Source organism: Sciurus carolinensis, chromosome 9 (genome assembly GCF_902686445.1).
Source record: "Sciurus carolinensis chromosome 9, mSciCar1.2, whole genome shotgun sequence".
NCBI lineage: Eukaryota > Metazoa > Chordata > Mammalia > Rodentia > Sciuridae > Sciurus > Sciurus carolinensis.
This window is the reverse complement of record NC_062221.1, coordinates 70,922,334-70,949,021: the sequence shown is the minus strand read 5'-3', so window position 1 is coordinate 70,949,021 and position 26,688 is coordinate 70,922,334. Positions and strand designations below refer to the sequence as shown.

General features: G+C 34.4%; 1 protein-coding gene across 1 annotated transcript in view; it reads right to left on the bottom strand.

Annotated features, from left to right (window-relative positions):
* Positions 1-459: 459 nt before the first annotated feature.
* Kpna1 (karyopherin subunit alpha 1) overlaps positions 460-26,688 on the bottom strand; it is a 59,213-nt gene continuing 32,984 nt past the window's right edge. The window contains exons 6-14 of the mRNA XM_047563752.1: positions 21,244-21,375; positions 19,952-20,040; positions 19,510-19,609; positions 18,660-18,823; positions 16,530-16,608; positions 12,227-12,352; positions 10,260-10,387; positions 5,722-5,900; positions 460-5,403 (exon numbers count right to left, since the gene is read on the bottom strand). Coding sequence (XP_047419708.1) covers positions 5,216-5,403; positions 5,722-5,900; positions 10,260-10,387; positions 12,227-12,352; positions 16,530-16,608; positions 18,660-18,823; positions 19,510-19,609; positions 19,952-20,040; positions 21,244-21,375 — 1,185 coding nt within the window. The 3' untranslated portion in view covers positions 460-5,215. The remainder of the gene's footprint in view (positions 5,404-5,721; positions 5,901-10,259; positions 10,388-12,226; positions 12,353-16,529; positions 16,609-18,659; positions 18,824-19,509; positions 19,610-19,951; positions 20,041-21,243; positions 21,376-26,688) is intronic.

Here is a 26,688-nt window from a genome sequence, read left to right as displayed (position 1 = left end):
TCAGGTCATATTGTTTTCTGAAAAGTAACTACATATAAAACACTTAGATGTTGAGATAATTGCTTTAATAGTTATTAATCTTAGTTTCAAACAATAGCATAAAGGAGTTCCTTTGAGTTTTCTTTTGTAATCTAGTACCCTTTACCACATCACAAAGATGTATATTCCTTCATTCACTTATTAACTGAATGTCTACTATGTGCAAGGCACTGACCCATGGCCTGACAGACTGCATTAGAGTATAAAGAATCATTAAAGCCCTTCCAAATCAGTGTCAGAACACTGTGAAAAAGGTCATGGAGTGGCCAAAATGAGGTAAACATATACTAAACAGAAAACACAGTAAAACAAGACCTCTGTGGGATGATACTCTTTTAGGAAGAAGTAATTCTTCATTACAAAGTTTTACCTTTCGTCAATGTCTTCCTTTTATTCTGTTACTGAACTCAAAATCAATCATTTGCCCCCTTTTCTTTTTTTTTTTTTTTTTTTGTACTAGGGATTGAAACAAGGGTACTTAACCACTGCACCATATCCCCAGTCCTATTTTATTTTGAAAGAGGGTTTTGCCAAATTACTTGGGGCCTAGCTAAATTACTGAGGCTGGCTTTGAATTTGCAATCCTCCTACCTCAGCCTCCTGAGCCACTGGGATTACAGGTGTGAGCCACCACATCTGGTGTCCTTTTTAAAAAAACACAAAAAACCTTTGTTGTACTTGTTAGGATATACAGAATTTTAGCACCACAAAAGGGGGGAAACGTCTGGGTTGAGAGGGCCTACAACACCAGATTATGTAAACTAAAAGCAATTTATACCTGATGGAGTTGTCCTAAGGGAGCAGAGAGCCAATGATGAGGAAATCAGGATGAATGGTCCTACAAAATAGGCTTGCCCATCTGTGGCTGCTGAAAAGTCTAGTTGTGGAGTTCCTAGGCATAGAACATCACAAGCACTGCTTTCTTCAAGACAGAACTTGGTAGGTATTCTCTCCTCCCTTGGAAGCCAGTATCTAAGGATTGTGACCATGGAGCAAAGTAATTTCCCATGTGTCTTGTTTTGACATCTATAATAGAGTGATAATTATTCACCTCAAAAAGCAGTTGGGAGGATTAAGAAAACAAGCAGTTGGAGGATTAAGAAAAAGGAAGTTCTTAGCCATAACATAACAGATGCTCAGATAAAGACAAAGTGCCTTTATCTTGACCTTCAGAAAGAGAGACTTCTTTACCTATACTTAATTGAAAACAGAATGGAACTTCATCTAGATATCCTTTGCTTACCTCAAGCTTCCAGATGTATTTTATATTCAACACAATTTGATACTTTTAATTCATATACAAATATCTTTTCTTTACCAGACATCATTCTGATGCCCAGGTACCCATTCTTACAAGCCTGTCCTTTTCCAGACAATAAAGCATGTTATATTTTTCATATTACAGTCTACTTATGTACTTGTCACATCCAGTCTTCAATTACTTTTTTAAAAATTTAACTTTTTTGATAGGAAAAGGTAACCCAAAATTATCCTGCCTGGGCAGGTTCACCTAGCAGAAGGAAATGGTCCTATTAATTAAGAATGTCAAAATATTTGAGAGTTTCATATACAGGCACACACATCTCCACAAATGAGCCAATGTGGAATGCAGGAGTTAGCATATAACATAAGTTGAAGGCAAATAATACTTCTTTTTAAAAGTGAGCCCCTTCATTAGTGAACAAGCATCCTAATACATCACAATTTTCCAATTTACATAAAAAGCTTCAACCCCTAAAACAGCTGTAATGACTTGCCTATTGATAAGACAATTTTCACCAAAGTAATCGGTAGGAAAGAGAAGATATTCCTTGACCCAAAGAAGATCTTTTCATAATGCCCCAAGTTGGGGTATCAAACAGCTGAAATGTTTATTTTGCACTAGAGAAATAAATTTAAGTTGCCTATAGGTAGTCACTGATGAGAGGATTTAGTTGTGAAGTCTGGCTGATGAAATATACTTACATGCTTTTTTCTTAGCCAAAATCAGCAGCAACCTGGAATAATTTAGATTTATTATGGGAAAACTGCTGGTTTTTCCTCTGTAATAATAAGGCTGAAAACATCCCAAAGTCAAATCAGTCTTATCAGGTATACGAAGAAACAATCCTTGGGCAACAGTTTTCAAAAGCAGTACTACTGACATAGGCAATAACTAAAAAGGATTTTGATTAGTTAGTGACAACATAAAGTGTTCCACTAAAAATTCTGTCTCCTCAATCTTTTCTTTCTGTCCACCATCTCAACTTTCCCCTGGTATTTCTACATTCAACCATTACCTATCTGCTGGTCCTTCAGATACCAGGTACTTTTATACCCCAAATTCTTTGAATACTTTTCTCCCCCGACCAAAGTTCTCATTACAAAGAATACACTTTCAAAGTTTGGAGGTCAGTGGGGAGGAAAAACACAGTCACTTTCCTTCATCAGCATACAAAACTACACTGAGTTTTCTTCTGTTGAAATCAATATACTTCTGTAATGAGTAACACACTTTTTGTGATAAAAATATTGAATAAATCAAACTAAATAGAATCTTCCAGAGAAACAAAATAGGATTTACAATTAACCCTTAAAAAGGCCATTTCTATTACCAAAAAGGCTGCTTCATCAATTAAGTGCCAGCACACGTTTATGTTGTGATATATCTTGAGTCAATTTCAATTTTTATACTTAAAAAAATAAAAGCTCAGTTCAGATCTTAAGGTTCATGAACTTTTAGGACCAGAGGTGAGAGAAATTCTTCTGTTTTAAACAAAACAGATCACATCAGTTAAACGGAACTTTCTTTGTTTTAATTCATTCATTGAGATACCTGCAATTGTTAGCAAAACTTCCCACCATACACTACTCTAACAAGGTGAGACACTGGTGTGCTTTATATTCTTTTCCATTCAAATTGGTTTATAAAATGGAAAAAAAAAATTTAACTATCCAATAGAAGATACATAATTTAAAACATCCTATAGAAATGACATGTTACCAGTAATTTACAATTTAAAAAAACTCAGCCACAAAAAAAGAAAGCTAAAAACAAGATTTTTACTCTGAATCAGTGCTTCTATTATCCTTCTGAAAGAAGTTATATTTTAATGTGATGTAAAGGCAACATTGAAAGTTCTTCTTTAAATTAACCACCTAATTTATCCCTAAAATTACAAAGAATCAAAGTCTTTTACAAGTCAAGTGCAGTAAACTAAAATGTTCTCTCAGCACAAAGCAGCACTAGAAAAAGTAACAGTATAGATGGGAGTTGACTAGTTTTGCTGTGGCTGCTCCATCAATAACAACAGACATCAGACGGTATCCATCCCAGAGCACAGACACAACTACAGACTAGAGGCGAAGAATGCGTCACTCTTGGTTGATAAATGTCCTTTGTCTTTGAATCTTTCTAGTTTGAATGAAGTGGGTTTTTTAAAAGTTTAAATCAGGTCACATAAGTTGGCTGCTTAAAGAACATCATGATGAGGTATGAAAGCTCTGAGTATCTCCTACATTCAGCAGGATTCATCAGAGAAGTACAATAGCTTGTCAGGGGCAACTTCCAGATAGTTTTTACACTTTGGGGTTATGAACTCTAGAACAGGGTAAGTCTAAAGAGGTTTAAAAGGGTATACTCTGAAACAGAAGTCACCAACTTTTCCTTCGGAATTCATTTTGAACAGAATCATCATCAAAAAATCTTCTCTGATAGTGTATCCCAACATTGAGTCAAGATGGCCAACTAGCACCGAGAAGTCGTATTGAACTCAGTTGCAGTTGTCTTGGCAATTAAGCTTATTTTTTCATTCCAGTCCAAGCAAAATGTGGATCAGTGAACACAGTACTGGAAGCGCCATTTGCAGGTTTATGATTGCAGTCATCATTAAATGAGCCAGAAGGTGGACACATTTTTATTTAGGGGACAGGGGAAAGATAGTAGTAGATTAAATAAAATTAGTAGGGAACAATGAAGTTATTAGAAAAAAAGATCACTGCCCTTATTCGGGTTAAGCAGGTCATGTTGAGAAGATGGTTGTTTTTCTTAAGAATGCTACATCATAGGGATCATATATGCAGCAGGAATATATAAGAATCAAGCTGCACTTGACTAAGAAAAAAAAAATCCTTAAGTATCCTTTAAAAGTATGTGTTATCTGCCAGTCACAGGGGGAAAAGCACCTAGGGTGAACTCCAATTTACTGAGGACCTTGATCAGGACCACAAAGCCTGAAATATTTGTTGTAATGCAGAAACACAGCCTCTAGTCATATGGGTTGAGTCTGAGAAAATTGGAGGGTTCAGGTCCTTTTTTTTTTTTTTTTCCTCTTATTTTTTAACTGAATTATAGGATGTTTTTGATTACTAAGGATTCTAAATCTTCATACCAGTATTAGAACTGAACCACTTCCAAATCCTAAGTCACATAAGACCAAAGAGAAGCAAAAGCTATACAAATTAATACGTGCTCCTCTTTTTTCTGCTTTAAGAGAATCTGCAAACCAGTATCACATTTAAGAGTCAAAGTGTTAATTCTTCAGCATTCCAGACAACTAGAAAGCATTCACTGAAGGCTGAAGGTGAGGGATGGATGGTTTAACTTTAATATCTGAAGAATGGCGCCAATAGAAGAAAGAAAACCATCCAGTCTCAATAAGGATTAATGTAAATTTGGCTAGAAAAAGCCACTAGGTAATCCAAGGGTTCACTGTGGAAGAACTCATGAAAAGTACTCTGAAGTATACACAACAGGTCTAAACATCTCCCTTGTCACAAGTAGTTGTGTGAAATTCAAGATAAAGGTCTTAGTTTTATCTTTTAATGTCAGTATTTTTTTTCCCCACTTTAAAGGGAATGAGGAAGAGTCCTCTCTTCTCCCTGACAAAAAAGGGAGCCACATTATATGTATATATTTCCATGACTCTAATATAAGTGCGGATCTCCAAAGCCTAGGGATTTTTTCCATAAGAGTGGGCCGTTCTGGTTACCCTTTTATTATAAGGGTATTCCCCCACAGAGAGCCAGAGGTTTTCCAGATGTGTATAAGAGAGCAGGTGCGCAAGGCAAGCAAATGAGCGCAAACAGTATTATGGAAAACATTTGAGAAGTTAGCTCCATGAGGACTGTGGGCTCCACAAGAGGACTCGACTGGGTAGCCTGGTCTGACACAGGAACATGAAAGCAGAGTATTGCTTCAAAGCTGGAAACCTTCCATAGGAGCCTCACACTGCTGGAAGATGTACTGCTGCTGGCTAAGGTCAACCTGGGGAGCAATGCTGCTATCCTCATCTTCGGTCCCAAAGTAATGCTCAATAAGATCAAAGGCCTTCTGGTAGATCTCCTGGTTTTCATGACTCTGTAAGAACTCAATTTTATCCAAACCTAGAACAAAGAATAAAGGAAGATATTTATTGGAATTACCAATAAACTATACTTTACCATGTCTTCTTCCTTGATAGAAAAGAAGATTCTCTACTTATATTTTATAATAGCATTAAAATAGTTGCTAAAATTATATCTGAAAGCTAATACTATAAACTGACTTCCTAAATACGTATGTAAGCAATATCTATTTTGTAGAAATGGTAATTTCCTTAACAGTCACCACATCTTCCAGTACCTAGCAATATTAATGTTTTCATTAGACTGCATCTATGAGTTAATTTTTGGCCACAACCTTCTTCAGTCAAAGCATCTTACCATAAGCTTCTTCAATCAAAGCACAGTAAGGGTTAATGCCAGCGCCATTCCTTTTGGCTTCTTGTTCTCCAAGCCTCAAGATGTTTTCCAAGCCATTAAGGGCAACCTGTACAATCTTAGAGTCCATGACAGTGAGGAGATCACAGAGCGGCTTGATACAACCCAGCTCTACTAGGTACCTAAATTAATACAAGGACAATTTAGTCAAAACAAAATTTCTGAATCTGTAAAACTGTTATGAAACTGGTGAGTCATCCTCAAACTGACTACAGAGATGAAAACAGGTACCCAGTCAACTATACACTTCACCATCAAAAAAGCTATAAAAAAATTAACCAAAACTAGTTCTCCAATTTGTGGACTGTAAGAAATAGAAATTTTTTCTAGCCTTGAATATAAGCAACTCATGAAAATAGCATAGTTTTGATAAACTGATGTCTTTTTGTTGCTATAGGAAGCCACAATTCCCAACCAAGATACACTTGGTTCTGAAACACAGCACAAACCCAGGAGGTCAAATAATTCAAATGTGATTAGAATTTTACTAAATTGTGAGAAGACTATGGGAAGAATAAAACAAATGTAGAGAGGACTCTTGAGCTGAATTTCTTTAATTCAGGCAGAATTTAACATGCATTCAGGATTAACTGTGATGGAATCAAGACACAAAAAACATCACAGTCATGGCAGATATTAATGTTACTTTTGTATCATTCTGGTTTCTCAAGTTATGTATGGGAGGCAGAGATAATGAATCCAGGTGCATTCTGAGGATGTGAACAGTGTCATTTTGGAACATACTGCTAGTGCACTCTACTACTTTCTACTTTCTTTCTCACACTGCTGTATTTTCAATTTCAAAAATATATAAAAATCAATGTCTACCCAGGCAAACCAAAAACAGAAGGGAGGAAGATGATGATGATGATGATGATGATGACAACATTACTAATATCATAAAATAAAGAGGACTATTACTGATGCTATGGACATTAACAGGATAATAAAGAAATAATATAAATAACTATGCCCACAAATTTGATAACTTAGATGATGAAATTTCTTGGACAAGACTATCAAAACTCACACAAGGAGAAATGGGTAATATGAATAGACTTATATGTATTAAAAGAAATTAAGTCAATAATTAACCCTCCAAAATAGAAAGCACTACGATGAGATGATTTCACTGGTGAATTCTATCAAACATTTAAGGACAACATACTAGTATTCTATGATCTCTTCCAAAAATCGGAAGGAGAGGAACACTTAACTCACTTTCCTAATTATTTTCCTAATAAACTAAATACACAATATAAGGAAGAATTATAAATTAATTTCTACTAAAGCCATAAATGCAAAAATTCTCAACAAAGTATTACCAGATAAAATCCTGCAATATGTAAAAAGAATTATACATTAAGTGGGATTTTGTTTTCCAGGTATGCAAGGTTGACCCAACAGTTAGGAAAAAAAAAAAAAAAAGTAATTGATCACATCAACATATGATCATTTCAATAGATGCAAAAATTTTGTAAAAATCCAACACTCATTCATAATTAAAATGTAAAAGATTCATCAAAATTAGAGGAAAATTTGTTAACTTGATAAAGAACCTCAACAAAAACTGTACAGGTAACACCATACTTAAATGATAAGAAAGACTGAGAACACAGCAAGGATGTACTCGTTCACCATTGCTAATGCACTTATTTAAAAGATGGGGGGTGGAGCAGGCAAGAAAAAGTTAACAGACTGGGAAGGAAGAAATTATCTTTGTTTCCAGATATTATCAGTATCTATGCAGAAAACCCCAAACAATTGAAGTTGAGACCAAAAATCTCCCATACTAACAAGCAGTTATGGTAAGGTTGCATAGTACAAGGTTAATAAAATTCAATTCCTTTCCTACACACTAGTAATGAACAACTGGAATTTGAAATTTAAAACAGTATCATTTATAGTAGCATTAAAGAAGTACAAATCTGACAAAATATGTATAGGCTCTATTAGGAGGAAAATGTCAAAATTTTAAGATCAAAATAAATGAAGAACTGCTCCATTATCATGGACAGAAGACTCAATGTTGTTAAAATGTCACTTCTTCCCAACTTGATCTATAGATTCAATGATAATTCCAATCAAAATTCTAGTAAGATCTTTTATAAATACCAACAAACTGATTCTAGAAGTTTATACAGAAAAGCAAAGCCAGAATAGTAATACAATACTGAAGAACAAAGTTGGAGGACTGACAATTCCCCATATGCCCCCTCAAAAAAGTAAAAAGTTAAAAGATGACCACATAAGAAAAAATTTAGGCAAATTTGGATTTGGCAATGAAGTTTTAGATATCAAAAGCTTATTAAGTCATGGAAAGAAAAAAAAATGATTAATCTAAACTTTAAAATTTTAAATTAGAAAATAAAAATTTTCTGCTTTGTGAAAGATGCTGTTATAAGAATTAAAAGACAAGCCACAGACTGAAAGAAAATAGTTGCAAACACATATCTAATAAAATACTGGTATCCCAAATATACAAAAAACTCTCAAAACTCAACAATAAGAAACTCAATTAAAAAATGTTCAAAGGTCTGAATAGACATTTCATCCCAGGAAGATAAACAGATGGCAAATTAAGATATGAAACAATCTTCAATATCCTATCATGTGATATTATGAAACTAACAAATTAAAACAACATACATACCTATTAGGACTGACTAAAATACAAAACAATGACAACATCTAATGCTGACAAGCACAGGGAGCAACAGGAACTCTCACTTATTGCTGGTGGAATGCAAAATGAGACAGACAGTATGGAAGACAACTTGGCAATTTCTCAATAAATTTCTTTTATCAGTGATAAAGTCAGTTTGGTTTCTGTAATTTGGACTAATATTTTTATAATAATCATTCAAGATAACACTTCATCTGGGTAAGATGAAACTGCTAGAAGATTAATAATTCACTTCATTATTATAAATATGCTGAATTTTAAAAGCGGACTGTAGCAATTCTACTCTTCTCTAACAGAGCAAAATACTCCCAAAGTACTTTCTAATGAAAGACAGCATGGTATTTTAGAAATGTTTTAGAAGCACATATTTAATTGTTTTCATTAAGAAAATGCATCTGGTACAGAGGCAATGAAAACTATAAATTACTTTAGGTTATTACCATCTATGATGGCTCACTTAAAATCCCAGTACCCTGACTCAGAATCTTAAGAGTTTGAAAAAGACCTAAAAAAAGATATTTATGCTTCTGGAGACAATTCAAAGCCCTCCTTGAATAACCTGTCCATGATGAATTTTTATCAAAATAGCTATTCATATAAATAATCTATTTGTAGTTCTTATTATTTCAGGTACATACTTCTTATCTTCTCTACCTAAAGAATTTCTGTAATTTGTTAAGAGTAATTTTTATTTTATAATTTCAAACAGATTTTAAGCCTTTGTTGAGTGCATAAATCTAATCTACACACCAACAATATAGAAATAGTTATGTTTGTCTGCTATCACTTATAAGGAGTGGCAAATGCTTTAACATTTTTGGAACCATCTTCCCCTCATCTGAATTCCCCCATTGAGAAAATTAAGGCAAGTTGGGCATGGTGGCACACACCAGTCAGTAATCCCAGGTACCTGGGAGGCTGAGACAGGAGGAGAGCAAGATCGAGGTCAGCATGGATGACTTAAAATAAAAGCATTTTTAAAAAGTATTTTAAAAGGGCTGGGGATGAAGCTCAATGGTAGAACACTTGACGAGTATGCTCCAGGCGCTGGGTTCAATAAGGAAGAAGGAGGTGGGAGGATAAAGGTTCCATTTTTCCCTATACCACTCTTCATTTTCTTTCATTGGATATCCAGAATTTAACATTTAATTGCATGATGCTCCTTTGAAGAACTGATTCCCATCTTTATTTATGCCTTCTCTACAGACTAAGATTATAAATTACTATGAAGGAAACCATTTAAGTATCAAGCTACAACAAATCTCTCTCTTCTTCTTGAACACCAAAATACTTTAGAAGATACTTCCTCTACTGAATACGGTATTTTATTCTAAGACATATCTCTATTTCAAGTATGATCTAATTCTACCATTAAGACATCTAAAGTAGAAATAGCAGGAACTGGGCTATTATAGTTGGGCTCTGAGTTCTACAAATAATAACCTAGACTATCTAAGATGCTTCTGATCAAGCAGGTCCAGAGTAGGCTGAAGCTAACCTGTAAGTATTTCTATCGCATCAATCCTTGACTATGCCTTTTTCCTCTCTTCCCAGAATTAATTTCAGCAAAAAGAATGAGACAAGTGTAATAAATTAAATATACATTTGAGTCTAATTACACACTGAGAACAAGCATCCAAAGGGCCAGAATTAAGCATTCTTATTTAATATGATCATCTTTCACCTTATTCCTCAACTCTAGCCAATTTTTCATTCTAGGTAATATTAGGGAAGGAGGGATGTAAACCCAGCAACAATTTTTCCTTTAATTTATAGGATGCTGGCTAGTACTTACTTGATCTGTTCAGCTGATCCTCCAGAAGTTGCATTTGTGATGGCCCAAGCAGCTTCTTTCCTTGTCCGAAACTCAGCAGTTTGCAATATGCTAATAAGGGCCGGAAAAATGTTGGCATCTATGACAGTCTGAAATTGAGGAAAAATTAAAATTGGAAAAATTTAAGTAGAAAAGGAAGTAAGATTTGTAAAAATATTCCTAATACTAATTGCAACTTTTAACTTTGCTTTACTAATGACACCATTCCTCTGTTAAAAATAAATTGGAAGGGGAATGAGGATGTAGTTCAGTGGTTAACTGCCTACTACCCAGCATGTATGAGACCCTGGGTTCAATGGTTCAATTCCAAGCACCACACACACACAAAGTGTAGCTCCGGGTAAAGTCCTCCAGGGTTCTTTGATTACTCCTATCAGGCTACACCTTAATACCATGGATGACACCCTCTGTGGAGACTAAAATCTTAAGATCACCTAGTTTCTCCCTGAGTTCTTTTCTCTTTTATTGTCCTCTCTTGTTGTACCCCATGTAACAATTTATAGTTTGATTCCCTATTCCTCTGCTACTCTCATCCCTCTCACTGCAACCATTCCTGCTGGTATGCTGTTAACTCTCCAGTCCTTGCTTGTCACTGAAGCTCCAGCCCAGGGTAGCCAGCAATGTACTTTCAGTCTGATACTCATTCCAAACACATCATCTGTCCTATCAGGTCTCCATTTAAATGTCTCTAAGTTCACAAAGGCTATTTATTTACACATCCATTCTAAATTCAATCAGTTACCAAGTTTCCTTTTCCTTCTCACTTTAAAACATTCCAAGGTTATCTTTTTCCTTTAGGATCACTGTCACCATCATAATCTAAGGCACTACTCCCAATGAAATTATCAGAATTCCCTTATTTGTACTTAAGGAACTATTGTTAGGACAGAGTACTTTTATTCGACCCCACTTACTAACACTAAAGCAATTTGCCCAAAATTGCTTTCTTCAGGTTCCCCATCAGCTTAAAAACCTAAAGTATACTTCCATAATTTCTCTTAATCAAGAAACTGAGAAGCGGTACATATGAGCCTGGTGGCGGTAGACCATCAACCACAGCTGGCATTACATAGCCACACTATAAACTGCTACAGCTATGAATCTCAGTCCTTAATTCAGTTTTCTCAGGATGACTAATAATGCTTTCCTGTTCAAGAATATTTTCTACTATACCAGTGAAGGAAGTCAGCAAACTTTAGTGGAAAGATCCTAGTCCTGTTATTTACTGGAGAAGTTCTTGAGGACACTATTCTATTTTTCTGAGCCTCAACTTCATCGTTTATTTTACATTTACTTTTATTGATGCATAATAATTATACATTCTTGGATTAGAATGTGATGCTCAGATAAACATAATAATTATGTAATGAAAATATTGGATTAGATGACTTCTATGATTCCACTCAGTTTTTAGCCACTGTTGCAGCCTTGATCACAGTTCATGCTGAAACATTAGCCCACTGCTTGTCTTCCTCTCAGGTTACTCTTCCAGTGACAGAAGAGCAAAAATAAAGGATAGATAACCATTTAAAGAAAAACAGATCTCCAAAGGATGAAAAATTAAATAATCTAATATAGGGTTCCACTGGAAAATAACTATTTTACTTGGCAAGAGCAAAGTCAATCTGTGTAACATAAAGCACATTAAAACATTTCAAAAGTACAAGATACTTTTTCCTGATCTTGTAAGTCATCAAATATTAAAGACAAAGGGGTAAACCAAGGTATAAGTAAAAATTTTAAAAGAATAAGCATTTCTAAGCCAGGAAAAAGAAAATAAGAAGCAGACTATGAAATAGCAACAGAAGTTAGTGATTTTCAAAGCAATAATAAAAATACGTACTTTAACGGCTGAATTAAAAAAAAACAGAAAAACAAAAACCTTACCAATCAATAAAGGTATAAGAATAAAGGTGCTATGAGACTACCTGGATCTGTGCCCTATTTCCAGCTGTGATATTAGATATTGTCCAACATGCTTCCTTTTTGATAGATTCCTTTGGGCTACTCAGCAAATGCAATAAACTCTGAAGAGCTGAACAATTCAAAATTACCTGAAAGGAAAAGTTTAAAACTTTTTAACATATTGTACTGTTCCAAATATAAGTAAATCTTTAACTCACAAAGCTTATTTTAGGAAAAATATAGACAGAGAAATAAATCTCCCCTTGATATCTTAAAACTAAGTAACTTTCTATACATAAAAACATTTACTATTAATAAAAATTAGTTTCTAAGACTATTAAACTAGCTTCATTTTATATATTCACAACAACTAAAATCATACTTAATAAAACACAATAATATTAGTATTAGTAATTATAATAGGGATTACTCATTCACCTCCTGACTCTACAGCTAAGCCTTCTGGATGGGCAAACATATTAAGGGACAAGAAAAGTAGTCTCAGATTCGAAATCCTCTGCTAACTATCTATCTTGCAGTCAATGAACCAATACATACTTAATGACTATATATATAAAGTTCTTTAAAGGATATGAGGATTGAAAAAACATGGCACAAGGCATCAAACAGCTCAAAAAGGCAAGGGAGGCAGTAAGACAAACACACATGGAAAAAGGAGGCCTACTCTACTAGAAACTAAAATAAAATTATAAAAGTTATAATGATCAAAATAGTATATGGCAGGCGCAAGAATAAATCACTAAACAATAAAATAGTTAATCCAGAAGCAAATGCAAATTCTTTTTTTTTGGGTGCTGGGGATCGAACCCAGGGCCTTGTGCTTGCAAGGCAAGCACTCTACCGACTGAGCTATCTCCCCAGCTCTGCAAATTCTTACAAATAATTTAATAACTTTTTCTGTCCTCCAGTGACTGGTAGGTTTATTTAATAAGTTAAGAAGTTAAATAGCTGAAAATCATTTTTAAAAATCAATTCTTAATGCTTGCAACCAACATAGGAACAATATTAAAATGAAGGAAAAAATCCCCATAAAATAGAAGAAAATATCAGTCAATAGCTGATCTAGGGATGGTGAAAATATTTCTAAGCATAAAACAAAGTTATAAGATAAAAATAAAAATTTCACTGAGTTAAAAATAGGAAAATTTAAAATGTATACCACACAATGTGAAAAAACATTTCCAAAAAATAAAGATGGCTGCTATCTTCATTATGTAAATAGAAAAGAAAAACCAAAACTTTAACAGAAAATAAACTCACAATGAAAGAAATGCAATTAAACACAGCCTCCAAAACAAAAATTTCTAGTAAAATAATTCTTTCTAAACACAATTTAGTCATAAATATCTAGAAGCATTTTAAAAAGACACAATTTTATCCAAATAGTTCTACTTCTAGGATATCTACTCAGAGGAAATTATAAGGTTTTATAATAGAATGTTAAGTGAACACCAGGAAAAAAGCAGTATATAAAACTGTACAAGCAGTACATAAAATTGCATACAACAAAAACTTAAAAAGTAGAGTTATGGGTGACTTTCATTTGTTAATTTTTCTATAATGAAAAAATATTTTTTATACTCAATCCATACAAACCTTAAAAAAAAAAAAAAAAGATAAACAACAGTATAAGAGATGTCAAAAAGCAATTTAAAAAATGCCAAAGTAGTATCTGGAAAACAAACATGTCAGAATTAAACAGAATACTTGAGTCAAGAATAAAACTTTATAAAAACTTGGAATGCACATAAGATTTCTGAAGCCAAGAAGAGGAAGGATGCTACACCTAAAACCTAGAAATAGAAAAGTTTGTACTACAAACTACCTTAAGAGCAAAAGAAAAGAGAAGCATGATAGTGCATGCCTGGAATTCCAGTGGCTCAGGAGGCTGAGACAGGAGGATCCTAAGTTCAAGGCCAGTCTCAGCAACCTAGTGAGGCTCTAAGTAACTTAGTGACTCCTTGTCTCAAAATAAAAAACAAAAATGCTGGAGATGAAGCTCAGTGGTAAATTGCCCTTGGGTTAAATCCCCAATGCCCTTACCAAAGGTCCAAAAAAAGAGAATAAAAGAACAGACTAGTAGTAGGAATACTACTAGTTCTAACCCCCAACTAGAAAGAATGAGAAGGTCCTTCATCTCATAGCCATTAAAGAAGCTGACTGTTTCTAAGAGTAAAATAAACGATGACAAGAAGACTATTTTAGGAAAGATGAAGCTATTACTAGAGGGAATAAACAAGAGTAACTTGGGAGGTAGGAAGATAAATCAGATGAGCACATCACCTTTGTGTGAAAAAGAAAAAACACCTTTGTGAGAGGACAAGGACCAAAATAAGGTAATCATAAGTGGATCTAGCAACAGTAAGAATCAACAAGGCTTGGTGATCTGCTATACAAAGTATACAGAGAAAAGACACCAAATATAACTGCAAAGTTTAGAATTTATCAAAACAGGAAGAATCAGAACTTGGAACTTGAACATACTGAGACAACATGAGACATACAAATAGAAATATCTAACAAGTCTTAAGACATGGGACAGGAACTTGAAATGGGTCAGACCTAGATGTATAGATTGAGAACTTCATTCCATTCAATAAATATTTTGAGTCTCTATGCAAATGAACAAGATTGACAGTCTACCTCTAACATCTTATAACCCAATAATTTAACAGTTACAGTAAGTACAGTGTGATTAATACTCTAATAAAACAAAAAGCAACTAACTGAAGAGTATGGGGTCAAAGCTTCCCAGAGAAAATGACATTCGTCAAGATGTGAGAAAAGAGAAAACCTTACTAGCAGAGTGCAGGTATGTATGAGGTGGCAGTCCTGGCATGGATGGGCAACGGAGACAGATGTTCTACACACACAGGGAAGAAAGTAAGTATCAAAGTTCAGAGATGAGAGTTCAAGAACAAACATGGCAGAAACATATGAGTATGCAGTGGGAGGGGGAGATGTAGAAACTTTTTTCAGGGGGCTAACAGGGAATGAACCTAGGGCTTCACACATGAGAAGCAATCACTCCACTACTGAGCAACATCTCCAACCCTAGAAACTTTAATTTTTGAAAAATAATACACTGGTATGGTTTCAAACATCAGGAAGTATAAGGAACTAAATAGTTAAAAGACAACTTTCTATTCTTGTACCCAAAACACTCACTTCTTTTTGGAGACATCCAATGTGAGTTTCCTATATTTCCTTCCAGAGAAATTTTATTCAATCAACCATATATTCTTTTCTTCTTCTCTTGTCTGAAATATCTAAACTAAGCACTGCAGGGACGAACAGAGATGGAGTAACAGGACTTAGAAACTGATGACAAGTGGAGGAGAGGGAAAAATCAAGCTGCTGTCTAGGTTTCTGACATGGACAACTGTTTGTGCCATTTACCAAGACAGGAAACAGAAGCAGAGGTTCAGTACACAGTAGGAAATTAGTTCCTTTGTGGACAGAATAAATTGGAAACAGATATATAACAAATGAAAGACACTTAAGAAAACAAATCTAGCCTCCTTAATGTTAGAGATTAGGAAAAGTAAAAACATTAAATGCTTTCTAAAAGTCGGAGCCAGTTAAGAGCAAACTAAGGCTAAAAAACAATTCCCAATTCTCAATCCATGCACATAAATGTGATCACTGAAATTATAAATAAGGTCTATGAATGATGCTGAAGGACTACTCCTAGAGAATGCATATAAACAAAAGAAATCAGGAAAATGAATTTGGTAAGAAGGAACAAATGGCTAATGAAGCAAAGAACTAAAATTTCAACACCGCAGAAGCCTAAGACAATTTTAAGATAATTTTAAATCATCACCATCAATGCATCTGAGACATCTGAAAAAAAAAAAATGGCTAGAACAATCCACTGAGAATGTGTCTTAAGGTCACTTAAGTAGAATGGATATGAGGAACTAGGAGCAAGAACCTTCCTTACACAGGAGACATATCACGTACAAAAGGAGGCAGCTATCAGAAAAGTTTAAAGAAAGAGAAAAAGATGCTACTACAAGCTTCTGATGTTCCCCAAAACCATTTCAAGTACAAGTAGAAGGAAACAAATCTGCCCAACCAAATAAAGTCTTTATTAGAGGGGAACACAAAATTGCTACAAGTAACAGGTAAACACACACAGTCAAAGTTTTGAGAGTAGATGCTAAAAGCCAACATTTTAAACAAACATTAGCAAAAAAGTATCAGTTTCCCTCAATAATATCAATTAAATATTATAATGGAAATACAATCATGGAGTTCAATGTATTGTTTTTGAGAAAAAAAGTTACCATTTATTCATACCTGTGTCTGAATATCATCCCCTGTGACAATGTTTCCCACAGCCCGCAGAGCAGGAGAAACCACTTTATAATCATTATGCCTGCAACCATAAAAAGAAATGTTATAGTCTAGTCAGTAATTCTATCCACAATCTTTTTTCTTGAGGGCTGAAATCCAAAAGAAATAATTTGTGATAAGATTTTAGAACAGAAAGGTACTGATATGATTATTAAGGGAATCCTACCATGATGACAGAATGTTTTGTGACCCCTAGAATAGCTGTCTTCCCCTGTATTTAGAATTTTTAGAAAAAATTACACAAAGAGTAATCTTTTCCAGGATTTCATCGAATGGATTCCAAGTACTCCCTCTCATTCTTTAATACAGGCTTCACTTCCTCTTTAACTGGTCTTCTATGGTTGCTCAGATAAACAGGGAACAAGACAGATATATGTTTTTTGTTTGTTTATTTATTTGGGTTCTGGAGATTTAACCCAAAGATGCTTTACCACAGATCTATAACCTCTACCCCCAACCCTTTTGCTTTTTGTTTTTGTTTTTGTTTTTAATTTTGGGACAGGGTCTTACTAAGTTACTTAGGGCTTAAGTTGCTGAGGATGGCCTCGAACTTGTGATCCTCCTGTAAATTAATTTTAAAAGGAGGTGAAACTCATATCAACAGTTGAACCAATTTAAGAATTTAAAGTGTGAATTCACACTTTAAATGCTAAACTCTATTAAACCTACTAAGCTGTCTTACTGGTCAAAAGAAACCATCAATAAAGTCTATAATAACATACTTGAAGACAGATTTATATGTATAAAATATGAAGATAAACATGAAAATAGAAAAACATGAAGTCTGGTTTTTAGGGTAAATAAGTCAATATTCTTTATCTTTACTTAAAGGTCTTATTTTTGTTCTTTTTAAATGATACTAATCACTCCTCTTAAAACTGTGTCAGTTCTTGGGGTTGGCGTGGTAGTTCAGTGGTAGACCGCTTGCCTGGCAAGCATGAGGCACTGGGTTAGATTCTCAGCACCATATATAAATAAAGACCCATTGACAACTAAATAATAAATTAAACAATTTTTTAAAAACTGTGTCAGTTCCTTCACATTTAAGATTGATGGCTAAAATAAATGATTAAAATGAACAATAAAAACTAAAGGATACAAAGGATTAAGTCTCAGACTTTCAATGTTTTTTAACTTCTACAACATCATATTGCTTTTAAGTCAACAATAGTACTACTTTACTGATTTACAACCAGTCTGTGGCCAGCTATAATCCCAGAATTTTGTGTTCTATACATTCTACTTATCTAATCCATTCCACATTCTCAAGTCTGGGACAATGTCTCTTTACATCTATTCATACTTCAATTAAACTTCTTGTTGCTTAAAACTACACCATTTCTTCATTGTCTTATTACTCTACTTTTTTCTTTTTTCCTTCTATAGTCTTAACTAAAAACTTGATTAATATAATCTCAATTATTATATCATGAGAAAATCTTTCACTCCATCATCAAAAGCATTATAAAGGGAGTAAAATAAAGATTCAACATCTGATACCAGTCTACATTAAACTCTAAAGAGCACAGACAGATAAGAAATACTATTTTTAGAGGCAGATGCCTTTTGATGTCCAGGGGTTGATGTTAGGTCACCCACTGTGGGCTGGAATCACAGATCAATGTTTTCCAAAAATTTCTGCTAAAGGGTAACTATGACAAAAGAATATGAGGTTCTCCATAAATCTCATAAGAAAAAAACAAAACAAAAAAATTGACATCAGTATGAACAAAAGAGCTGGGTGCAGTACAACATTTCTGTAATCTTAATGGCTCAGGAGGCTGAGGCAGGAGGATCTCGAGTTTAAAGCCAACCTTAGCAAAAGCGAGAAGTTAAGCAACTCAGTAAGACCCCGTCTCTGAATAAAATACAAAATAGGGCTGGGGATGTGGCTCAGTTGAGTGCCCATGAGTTCAATCCCTGGTACCCACCCTCAAAAAAATAACATAAAATGAAAAAAACAAAAAATAGTAGTCCAAAACACAATAATAAGTAAAATATACATCAACTAGTAATTATTAGCAAACAGGAAACAATACAAGGGAGGAAAGTACTTTCTTAAAGATATCTTACATTAGCAACTCCACCAGTCTCCTACATACTCCTGCATCAATGACTGCTTGAATTTTATCATTGGGTCCATCTGATAGATACGAGAGGGCCCAGCAGGCATCAGCCAGGACATCAGTGTCACTGACAAAGAGCAACCAGGAAAGGACATTCAAACAGGGGGAAACCTGTAAAAGGAAGATAATATGATTATGAAATTCAAAAGAATGGAAATCAGAAGTGAGGTGAGGGTTGGGGATATAGCTCAGTGGACAGAGTGCTTGCCTTGCAAGCACAAGGCCCTGGGTTCAATCCCCAGCACAGCAAAAAAAAAGGAGTGAGGTGAGATAACCAAGAAGGCTATCAAGCAGACACTTGATGACCTGGAGTTAGATTTATACTTCGAGAGTTTGACTAGCAAAGGGCTGAGTGGCATTTCCATCTCTGGGAATGCTATCAAGGGTCCTGCAATTTTTACTTTGCTGATGGTTGGCAGAATCCAAGAAAAATCATTTCAGGAAGAAAAGTTTTATAGACACCACTTCTTAAGAGTGAGGTTCTCTGTCAAAATCCACACTTTGTAGACCAAAGGCATAAAGAAGTTTTCAAAAATGCCAAAGCTGGGAAATTCTGTATTTTCAATACTTCATTATGAACAAAATATGCTAAGGTTTTAAGATGAATTTGGAGCTTTCCACAGTGAGAAAGAATCCCAAGTAAATAAAAACCACCAAAAACCAATTCTCTAGAAACCAATAAAGTCCTACCATGCTAAATTTTATCAAAAAGTATCATTTTATAAACATTAATGTTGGGTGCTACATTTTTTTTTAACTGCATTTTACTGCCAGTTTTCTACAAGCATAGTCCTTACCTTTGCAAATTCTGGAGGTGGGCTTTTTCCTCTACAGAGATTAGACAAAGCCCATACTGCATTCCGGGTCATGGTCAGGCGGTTTTGCTTTGAAAATAACCTGCAAGCATGATGATACAACAGCTAATTATACAGCAGATATTAATTCTCTGGTGGCATAAGAGAAATACTAAACTGCTACTGATAAAATAAATACATTCAAATAGCTTTTCTCCAAAATTAAACTTCATTAATTCTAATGCAACTAATTCAGAAGTTTGGAACTGGAGTTAAGATTGGGAGCCTGAAGAAATGACCTAAACGAGTTAATATATATATATATATATATATATATATATATATATATATATATCTGGAAATCCAAAATGACTTTCAAAGATGTAATGCTTTCTAAGGAATTTCCCATATTTTTGTTACTCAAAAAAGGAAGTAAGAGACTTACTGCAAAAGAGGGGGAAGAATATTGCAGTCTAAGACATAGTCCCTGCACATGGTACTATCTCCAGCTATGTTGCCAAGAGCCCAAACTGCCTGTGAAAGAATTATTTGTTAGTGACAGTTGTATATGTTAATTCCCACATATTTCTTTCAAAAAAGATGCCAGCATATAACATTAACACCTTATAAAACTATACAGCAATCAACATATTACATATGAACTAACTACAAATATTCTTAAAATTCACTCATCAGGGAGTCAAATTAAAATAGTTATGGCACTGGGGGACGAATAAAATATTCTAAAATATACAATAAACAAAAGGAAATGTAGGCATCTAGGCATTCATTAAAAAAATTAAAGCTCATTAAAGAGAAAAATCAATTCTTATCTTTATTTTAGAAGACTCCATCCTCATCCCTATGTAACATTCCATACAGTCTTTAGTACAGAGCAGAGATTCAAATGGCTTACTCGCTGACTTAAAAATGTACTTTAATCTTGCTTAGAACACAAAACAGTCAACAGAGAATTGAAAAGCAATCAAAATGCAAGTAACTTTATTAACTTTTAGATGTGGTAAAGATAATTTTTACCCCCGTGGATTGAACCCAGGGTGCTTTACCACTAAGTTATATCCCCAATCTTTTTTATTTTGAGACGGGTCTCACCAAGATGCTTAGGACCTTGCTAAACTGCTGAGGTTGGCCTCAAACTTGCACTCCTCCTGCCTTAGCCTCCTGAGTGAAAGGGATTACAGATGTGTGCCCCCACCCAGCTGAATATACTTATTTTAAATACAATGATGGTTTTGTGGTTATCATACTGTATACTTTAAATATATAGTTTATTACATGACAATTTATACCTCAATAAAACTATAAAAGAAAATCATTTAATAGTGATGTATCTTTACAAATTTGATAAGGTTGATAGTAGTAAAACAACATGTCTTATATGTCTTTTACTTCACATAAGTGGCAAAGACACTTACTCTGATACTAACACAACAATTCCTACAAGGAAAAGGTCTTATATCAGTAACTGCTTACATGGTCTAAAAAGGTATATATATAGGGCTTAAAGAATGTCAGGGTTGAAAAGGGGGAAAGTTTTATGTGTCTAGAAGAAATTGTACCTACAGTAACTAAATAATTTTCTATTTTGGTAAAGCTTGGATTTCTAGAACACTCCCTGTAATTATCCTGGCCAAGAAGTCAAACTGAAGTCAAGAAAATGGCAGACAGGAAAAATTTATTCTTTCATATGCTTTCCTTTTTGTTGTATTTTTTTACCTGTTCTTGGACATCTTCAAACTCTGAGCTGAGCAACTCTATGAAGATGGGAACTGCTCCTGCCTGAATCACAATCCGGGTCTGAAGAGAATTTCCTGAAGCAATATTTGTCAGTACCCAAGCTGATTCAAACTATTAAGATAAAAATAAAAATAATTTTCATTATCTTATTAGAATTTTAAAACTTTTTTTTTACTTATAACAATAAAGTTTTCTGTACGCGAAGAAAAGAATCTGAGATCATTATTCACATATCACTAATGAGTTGAATTCCATTTTAATTTCAAAGGAATGACTAGAAAAAATTCCTCAGTCTAGAAGAATATTCAAGGTGTCTTAAAATTTCAGATCAAGGTACAGAGTTAATATGAGACTACAAAAATGAGAGTTTTTCTCATATGTTGATGCAGAATGATCTTCCAGGATTTAAATAAAAACAACAACAATGAAATGCCAAACAGCATACATTGCTATGGCATTAGGTGTACATTATTATGGTATATTGTATTACCTAAAATGGTTAAAAAGAAATATATGAATTAATATACTTATTGTACAAATTACCTCCTTAATGCCTACAATGGAGGGGCCTAGATGACTGGGAAATAAGGATAAGAAAAACTTTAACCAGAAAGCCCTATGTTCCTTTAGGCCTTTTACTATGTATGTAATCCAATAAAAAAATCTGTATAAGATAGGCAAAGTGAAATGGGAATAGATGTTAGTATAAAATACAGTCACAATTAAAAAAAAAAGGTAAAAGATATTTTAAATGTTAAGTAGGTCAAAAGGAGTTAACAGACATAAAATTAATGATTCCCAAGCATAAGAGCTTTCAATAAATGAGAAGACTCCAAAACAAGGTACAGAGATAAAAGAGTTTTTTAAAAGAACATTCTTTTTTTTTTTTTTTTTTTTTGCAGTGCTGGTGATTGAACCCAGGGCCTTGTATTTGCAAGGCAAGCACTCTACCAACTGAGCTATCTCCCCAGCCCCTTAAAAGAACATTCTTAATAGGGAAAGAAAAAAAGGTAAACTGAGTAAAAGGTGATCTAGTATTATAGCAATGGCAAACAGAAGATATGAAGAAAATTATGGCCAACAAAAAATACAGCATATTACAAATTCTACGTATTTCTAATAGGAACTTGATTCTTTGGTTTAATATTGATAAGTCCAAAAGTGAAGGTTTACATTTCCACTTAAATAAGAATTTTTAATTAAAGTTTAGGTTGATTCCTTCCCTCATTTTATCTTCTATTTATCCTTTAATAAAGTATACATACAGGAAAATAATTCAGTAGTATGGCCTTTGAATAAGAGATCAATAACATCACCAAAAATGTACATTTGAAAAAAAAATGTACATTTGATTTTTTTCTAAGCTTTTGGATCAATTAAGAAACGACTGTCATAGGGAAAACTAATCAATCACTGGGGGTAGAGGAAGACAGGATATGAGGGTATAGTACAGTCCAAAGCTGCATGAATGACAGCAAATTCATAGAGGCAATTAAAGAAGGGGATGTTCAAAGAAACCTATAAAAGTGACAAACGCAGGTGTGATAAAACAGCTTGATGGTCAACCTAGACACTAATTTCCTCAACATAAACTATATCTGAAAATGTTTTCTTATAACCAAAGTTTAAGAGACACAGATAAAACCCTGAATATGGGGGTTGGGGGCAACCTCTTCACACATTCATTTCTATAGTTAAATTACTAATGAAAGCAATGCTCAAACCCTTTTTAATCTGTCTGAATTAAACTTTACATTTGTACAGCACTTTATGTTTTTCAAAGAATAATTCACATACTCTGAGGTGATCCTCACAACAGCCCAAGAAGTTAAGATGTCTGGTTTTGCTAGTTATGAATGAAGAAATATCAGAAAAAGTTCCAACTAGTGACTAATGATTTGAGTAATATATACAGCCAGTCAGAAAAGGACTAGATTACTGTCTCCTCATCTAGTATGCTGCACTCCCTCTCTGAAACATACCTGTAACAATGGCATAGCAATATTTCAACTGCTTTTAGTTTTGGTATCCAGGGCAAGAAATTTCAAATGGAGGTATACCAGATTATTTATGGTTAAAAAAAAAAAAAAAAAAAAAAAAAAAAAAGCTGCCTAAAATGTAGTTTGTTTTGCTTACTAGAAAAATTAATTAGCTAAATCAGAGACATATAAGCATAAAAGTAGACTGTCCTACCACAGGCAGGCTCAAAGTTCAGTAATAATCATCAGATACTGCAAAGATCAAGTCAAAAGAAAAGGAGTCTAAGGAAAAGCAATCTGGAAAGAATAAGAATTGTTTACATATAGAAGAGAAAAAGGATAGCAGTAAGATTTTGATGCAAAAGAAATACTAACAACCTGGGTAAATAAAGATTATACTGAAGCTGTCAGTGTAAAAAGCTACTTAAAATATTAAATAATTCTAAGTTTGTCTGAGTACAAACTGCTATCTGAATATAGCTCCAAAGTTCTCAGAGGAAATGAGAAGGAATTCCAGAAGCTACTCAAGTGAATAAAAAGGAGAAACGAAACTAAATAGAGGGATGGTGATTAGGGAAATGAAAAATAAGTGGAAAACAGTCTGAACATGAATGATAAAAATTAGAAACCAGTACATCTTAGCAAAACAGTGTCAAGAGTTGTTTATTACTAAGAAAGGCATAATGATGATCTAACCTCTGAATGCAAAGAAGATTCAAGAACAGAAATCAAAAAGCAGTTTTGTTGTTACCAGAGACAGAAGCAAATGAATAACTATAACTAGAAGACAAGTGAAGACATAACCATATTCATGCATTAATAAGGCATAAAAAACACACACAAAGGGTGCCAATTACATTGGTGTTTATATCTTCTAAAAACTCTCAAGCTGCATGTGTAGAATTTTTTATAACCATGTCTTTCTGTCTCTCTCTCTCACTCTCAGAATTCCTAAATATAAGACCCTGTTACTGTTGGAAAAAGCAAGTATCAAATATATTTAACATGTAAGAACATTCTTTAAAAACTGGATGTACTTTGAACTATATAACTTCCCTTTCATCACAGTCTGTAATTTCAGCTATATTTTAGTGAGATTTGTAGTTTTTTTTTTTTAATGTTTTAGCTTTGGGTGCTAGATTAGAATATAACCTGAAAGTTATGAAATGGTAAAACCCAGAATTGACGGTAAACACAAATATATAGTTAGGATAAAAATAGACAAAAACTAAGTTTAATTATACAACTCAAGAAAAAAAGTCAGTAACCTGAAAAAAAGAGGGAAAGAAATCTAATAAATGATATCACCTGAAGTAACAAAAGGTAACCAAAATAACTACAACTTTCACTTCCTCTTAATACTCCAAGAATAGTACCATACAAGGAAACACCTATCATACAGTTACAATTGCTTATTTTTCACTATTCAGAACTTGCTAAATAAGGCTACAACTGAAAGCTGCACCCTGAAGATTTGATGCTTCCTCTCTCCCCTTTCTTAAGTCTCTACCTTCTGGCGCTCAGTTCCTTAAAAAAGGAAAATGAGAATCCAAAGCTGAAGTACTTCTGACCTCCTATCAAGTTTCCCACTCCAGGTTGAGGTACGCCTGGTTCCCTTTCTCCATTTGGATCAGGACTCTGTTGCTGGCCACTTTGCCGGTTCCACTCTGGTTCCTAGCAAATGCCAGGCTCACCTGGAGAGCAAGTGAAAAGAAAGGCTCACATCAGAAAAATAAACCCAGATATCAAACTCTGCAGAGAACAGTGCCTGAGTCATCTGAGCAACCTTCCAGGAAAGGTAGAGAGATCAATGAAGATGGGAAAAGGCACAGGAGGATGAAGGCTTACTGCAGTTTCTCACATTAAGCTTTTAAAGGGGACAGAAAGGCAGAAAGGGGAAAACTAAGCCAACCTAATTCAAATTTACAACTTTTAGACGAGTATCTGTCTGGTGTTTTTAAGCAAGAGGCAATTTAATTACTTCTAGACTTTTAAAGTAAATTTTCTATAAGGTTTGGGAATGAACATCTTAGCACTGCAAAGGACAGTACAAAGACACTGGGCCTAGATTCAAAGAAACAAAGTGGGCCCACAGAACATACCACAAAGCAGACTGGTCTCATGCCAAAGCCTCAAGTATGCCTAAGACTCAGATGTCACCAAGCTTGAGAAATGCTCTTAGCTAAACGTATTGCTTTCTTCCAAAATCCTAGATTCCACCCATGCTCACCTCCAGTTTGAGGGCAGGTCAGAACCAGAGTAGCCACGCCCAAAACAGGCATTTTCAGCTCCCTTGTTTGAGATGTTTCACTGATTTGGGAAAATAGAATGGGAATGAAGACACCCTCACTAGATTTACAGTTCCTTAGCTACAGAATGAAGAAATTAAGTTTCTTGACAGGACTTATCAGTGGACTGAGCCATCAAATTTCCTATTGGAACCATATAGTATTCACTCTTTCTGGAAGAGAAATGGCAAAAGTCCTATTCCAAAGATATACTGTTCATCTCTCTAGTAAGCAGGCAGTAGTATCAAGGATAGCATACATCCTAGTTCTCTCCAAGAAGACAGAGGTTTCCAGAGCACATCTAATTATTTGAAGACAGGGCAGACCATAAAGTTTCCTGACTCTAATGTCTCCCTAAATAAACTTGCTTCTCTTGATTCAGAGAAGTCGAGGTTACCTATTACTTACACCGGAGAAAGAATACCTTCCTGTGCTTAAATATGTGCAGAAGGACACCTGGAGATGACAACCCTTAGATAATAAACAGTTTTAGAATAGCTCAGGTGAAAAATCATCAGGTGGTCACTTCCAGAGGAATAATTTTTCAGTATTTCAGCCTAATTAATTACGTAGCAGAGGGTGGAATCTAGAAATTTAGATAAAAGCAAATTAGATCTTTCTAAGTATTTAATCTTCAGATGTGTTCTAGGATTAAAGTATTAAATGAAAAAAATGATGTAGACTTCACATGTAGTTAGCCAGGAGAGGGCACTGTCTGAGAACATACTGTACTCACTGAGTACAGGACAATGTAGAGGTAAAGAAAGATTCATCTCTTTTTTCATTTTAGGTTATACCTTCTTTCTTTATGCACGAAGAATTGAACCTGTGCAAACACCTACTAAAAACTGCTAGATCCAGGAGTAAAACCAGTATCTCTCAGCTACTCTCATTCCCAGAGAGGACAGAAACATTTTTTTCAACATGAACAAAATGATAATTTTCCCTACCTCCCTCTTCCTACAAAGAATTTCAAATGATAAACTGCAGTAAGGCTCCTCATTTGGTCCCTCTGGTTTGCTTGGCAGCTTGCTTAGGGGCTCAGGCTCTGTTCTCTGCAGTGTTGGTTGTCTGGATTTCCTTTTTTCTGAGAAAAGTCTCTCTCTTCCCTTGCTTTCAGGGTGAACATGATATTTCAGATGTCTGGTGATTCTGGC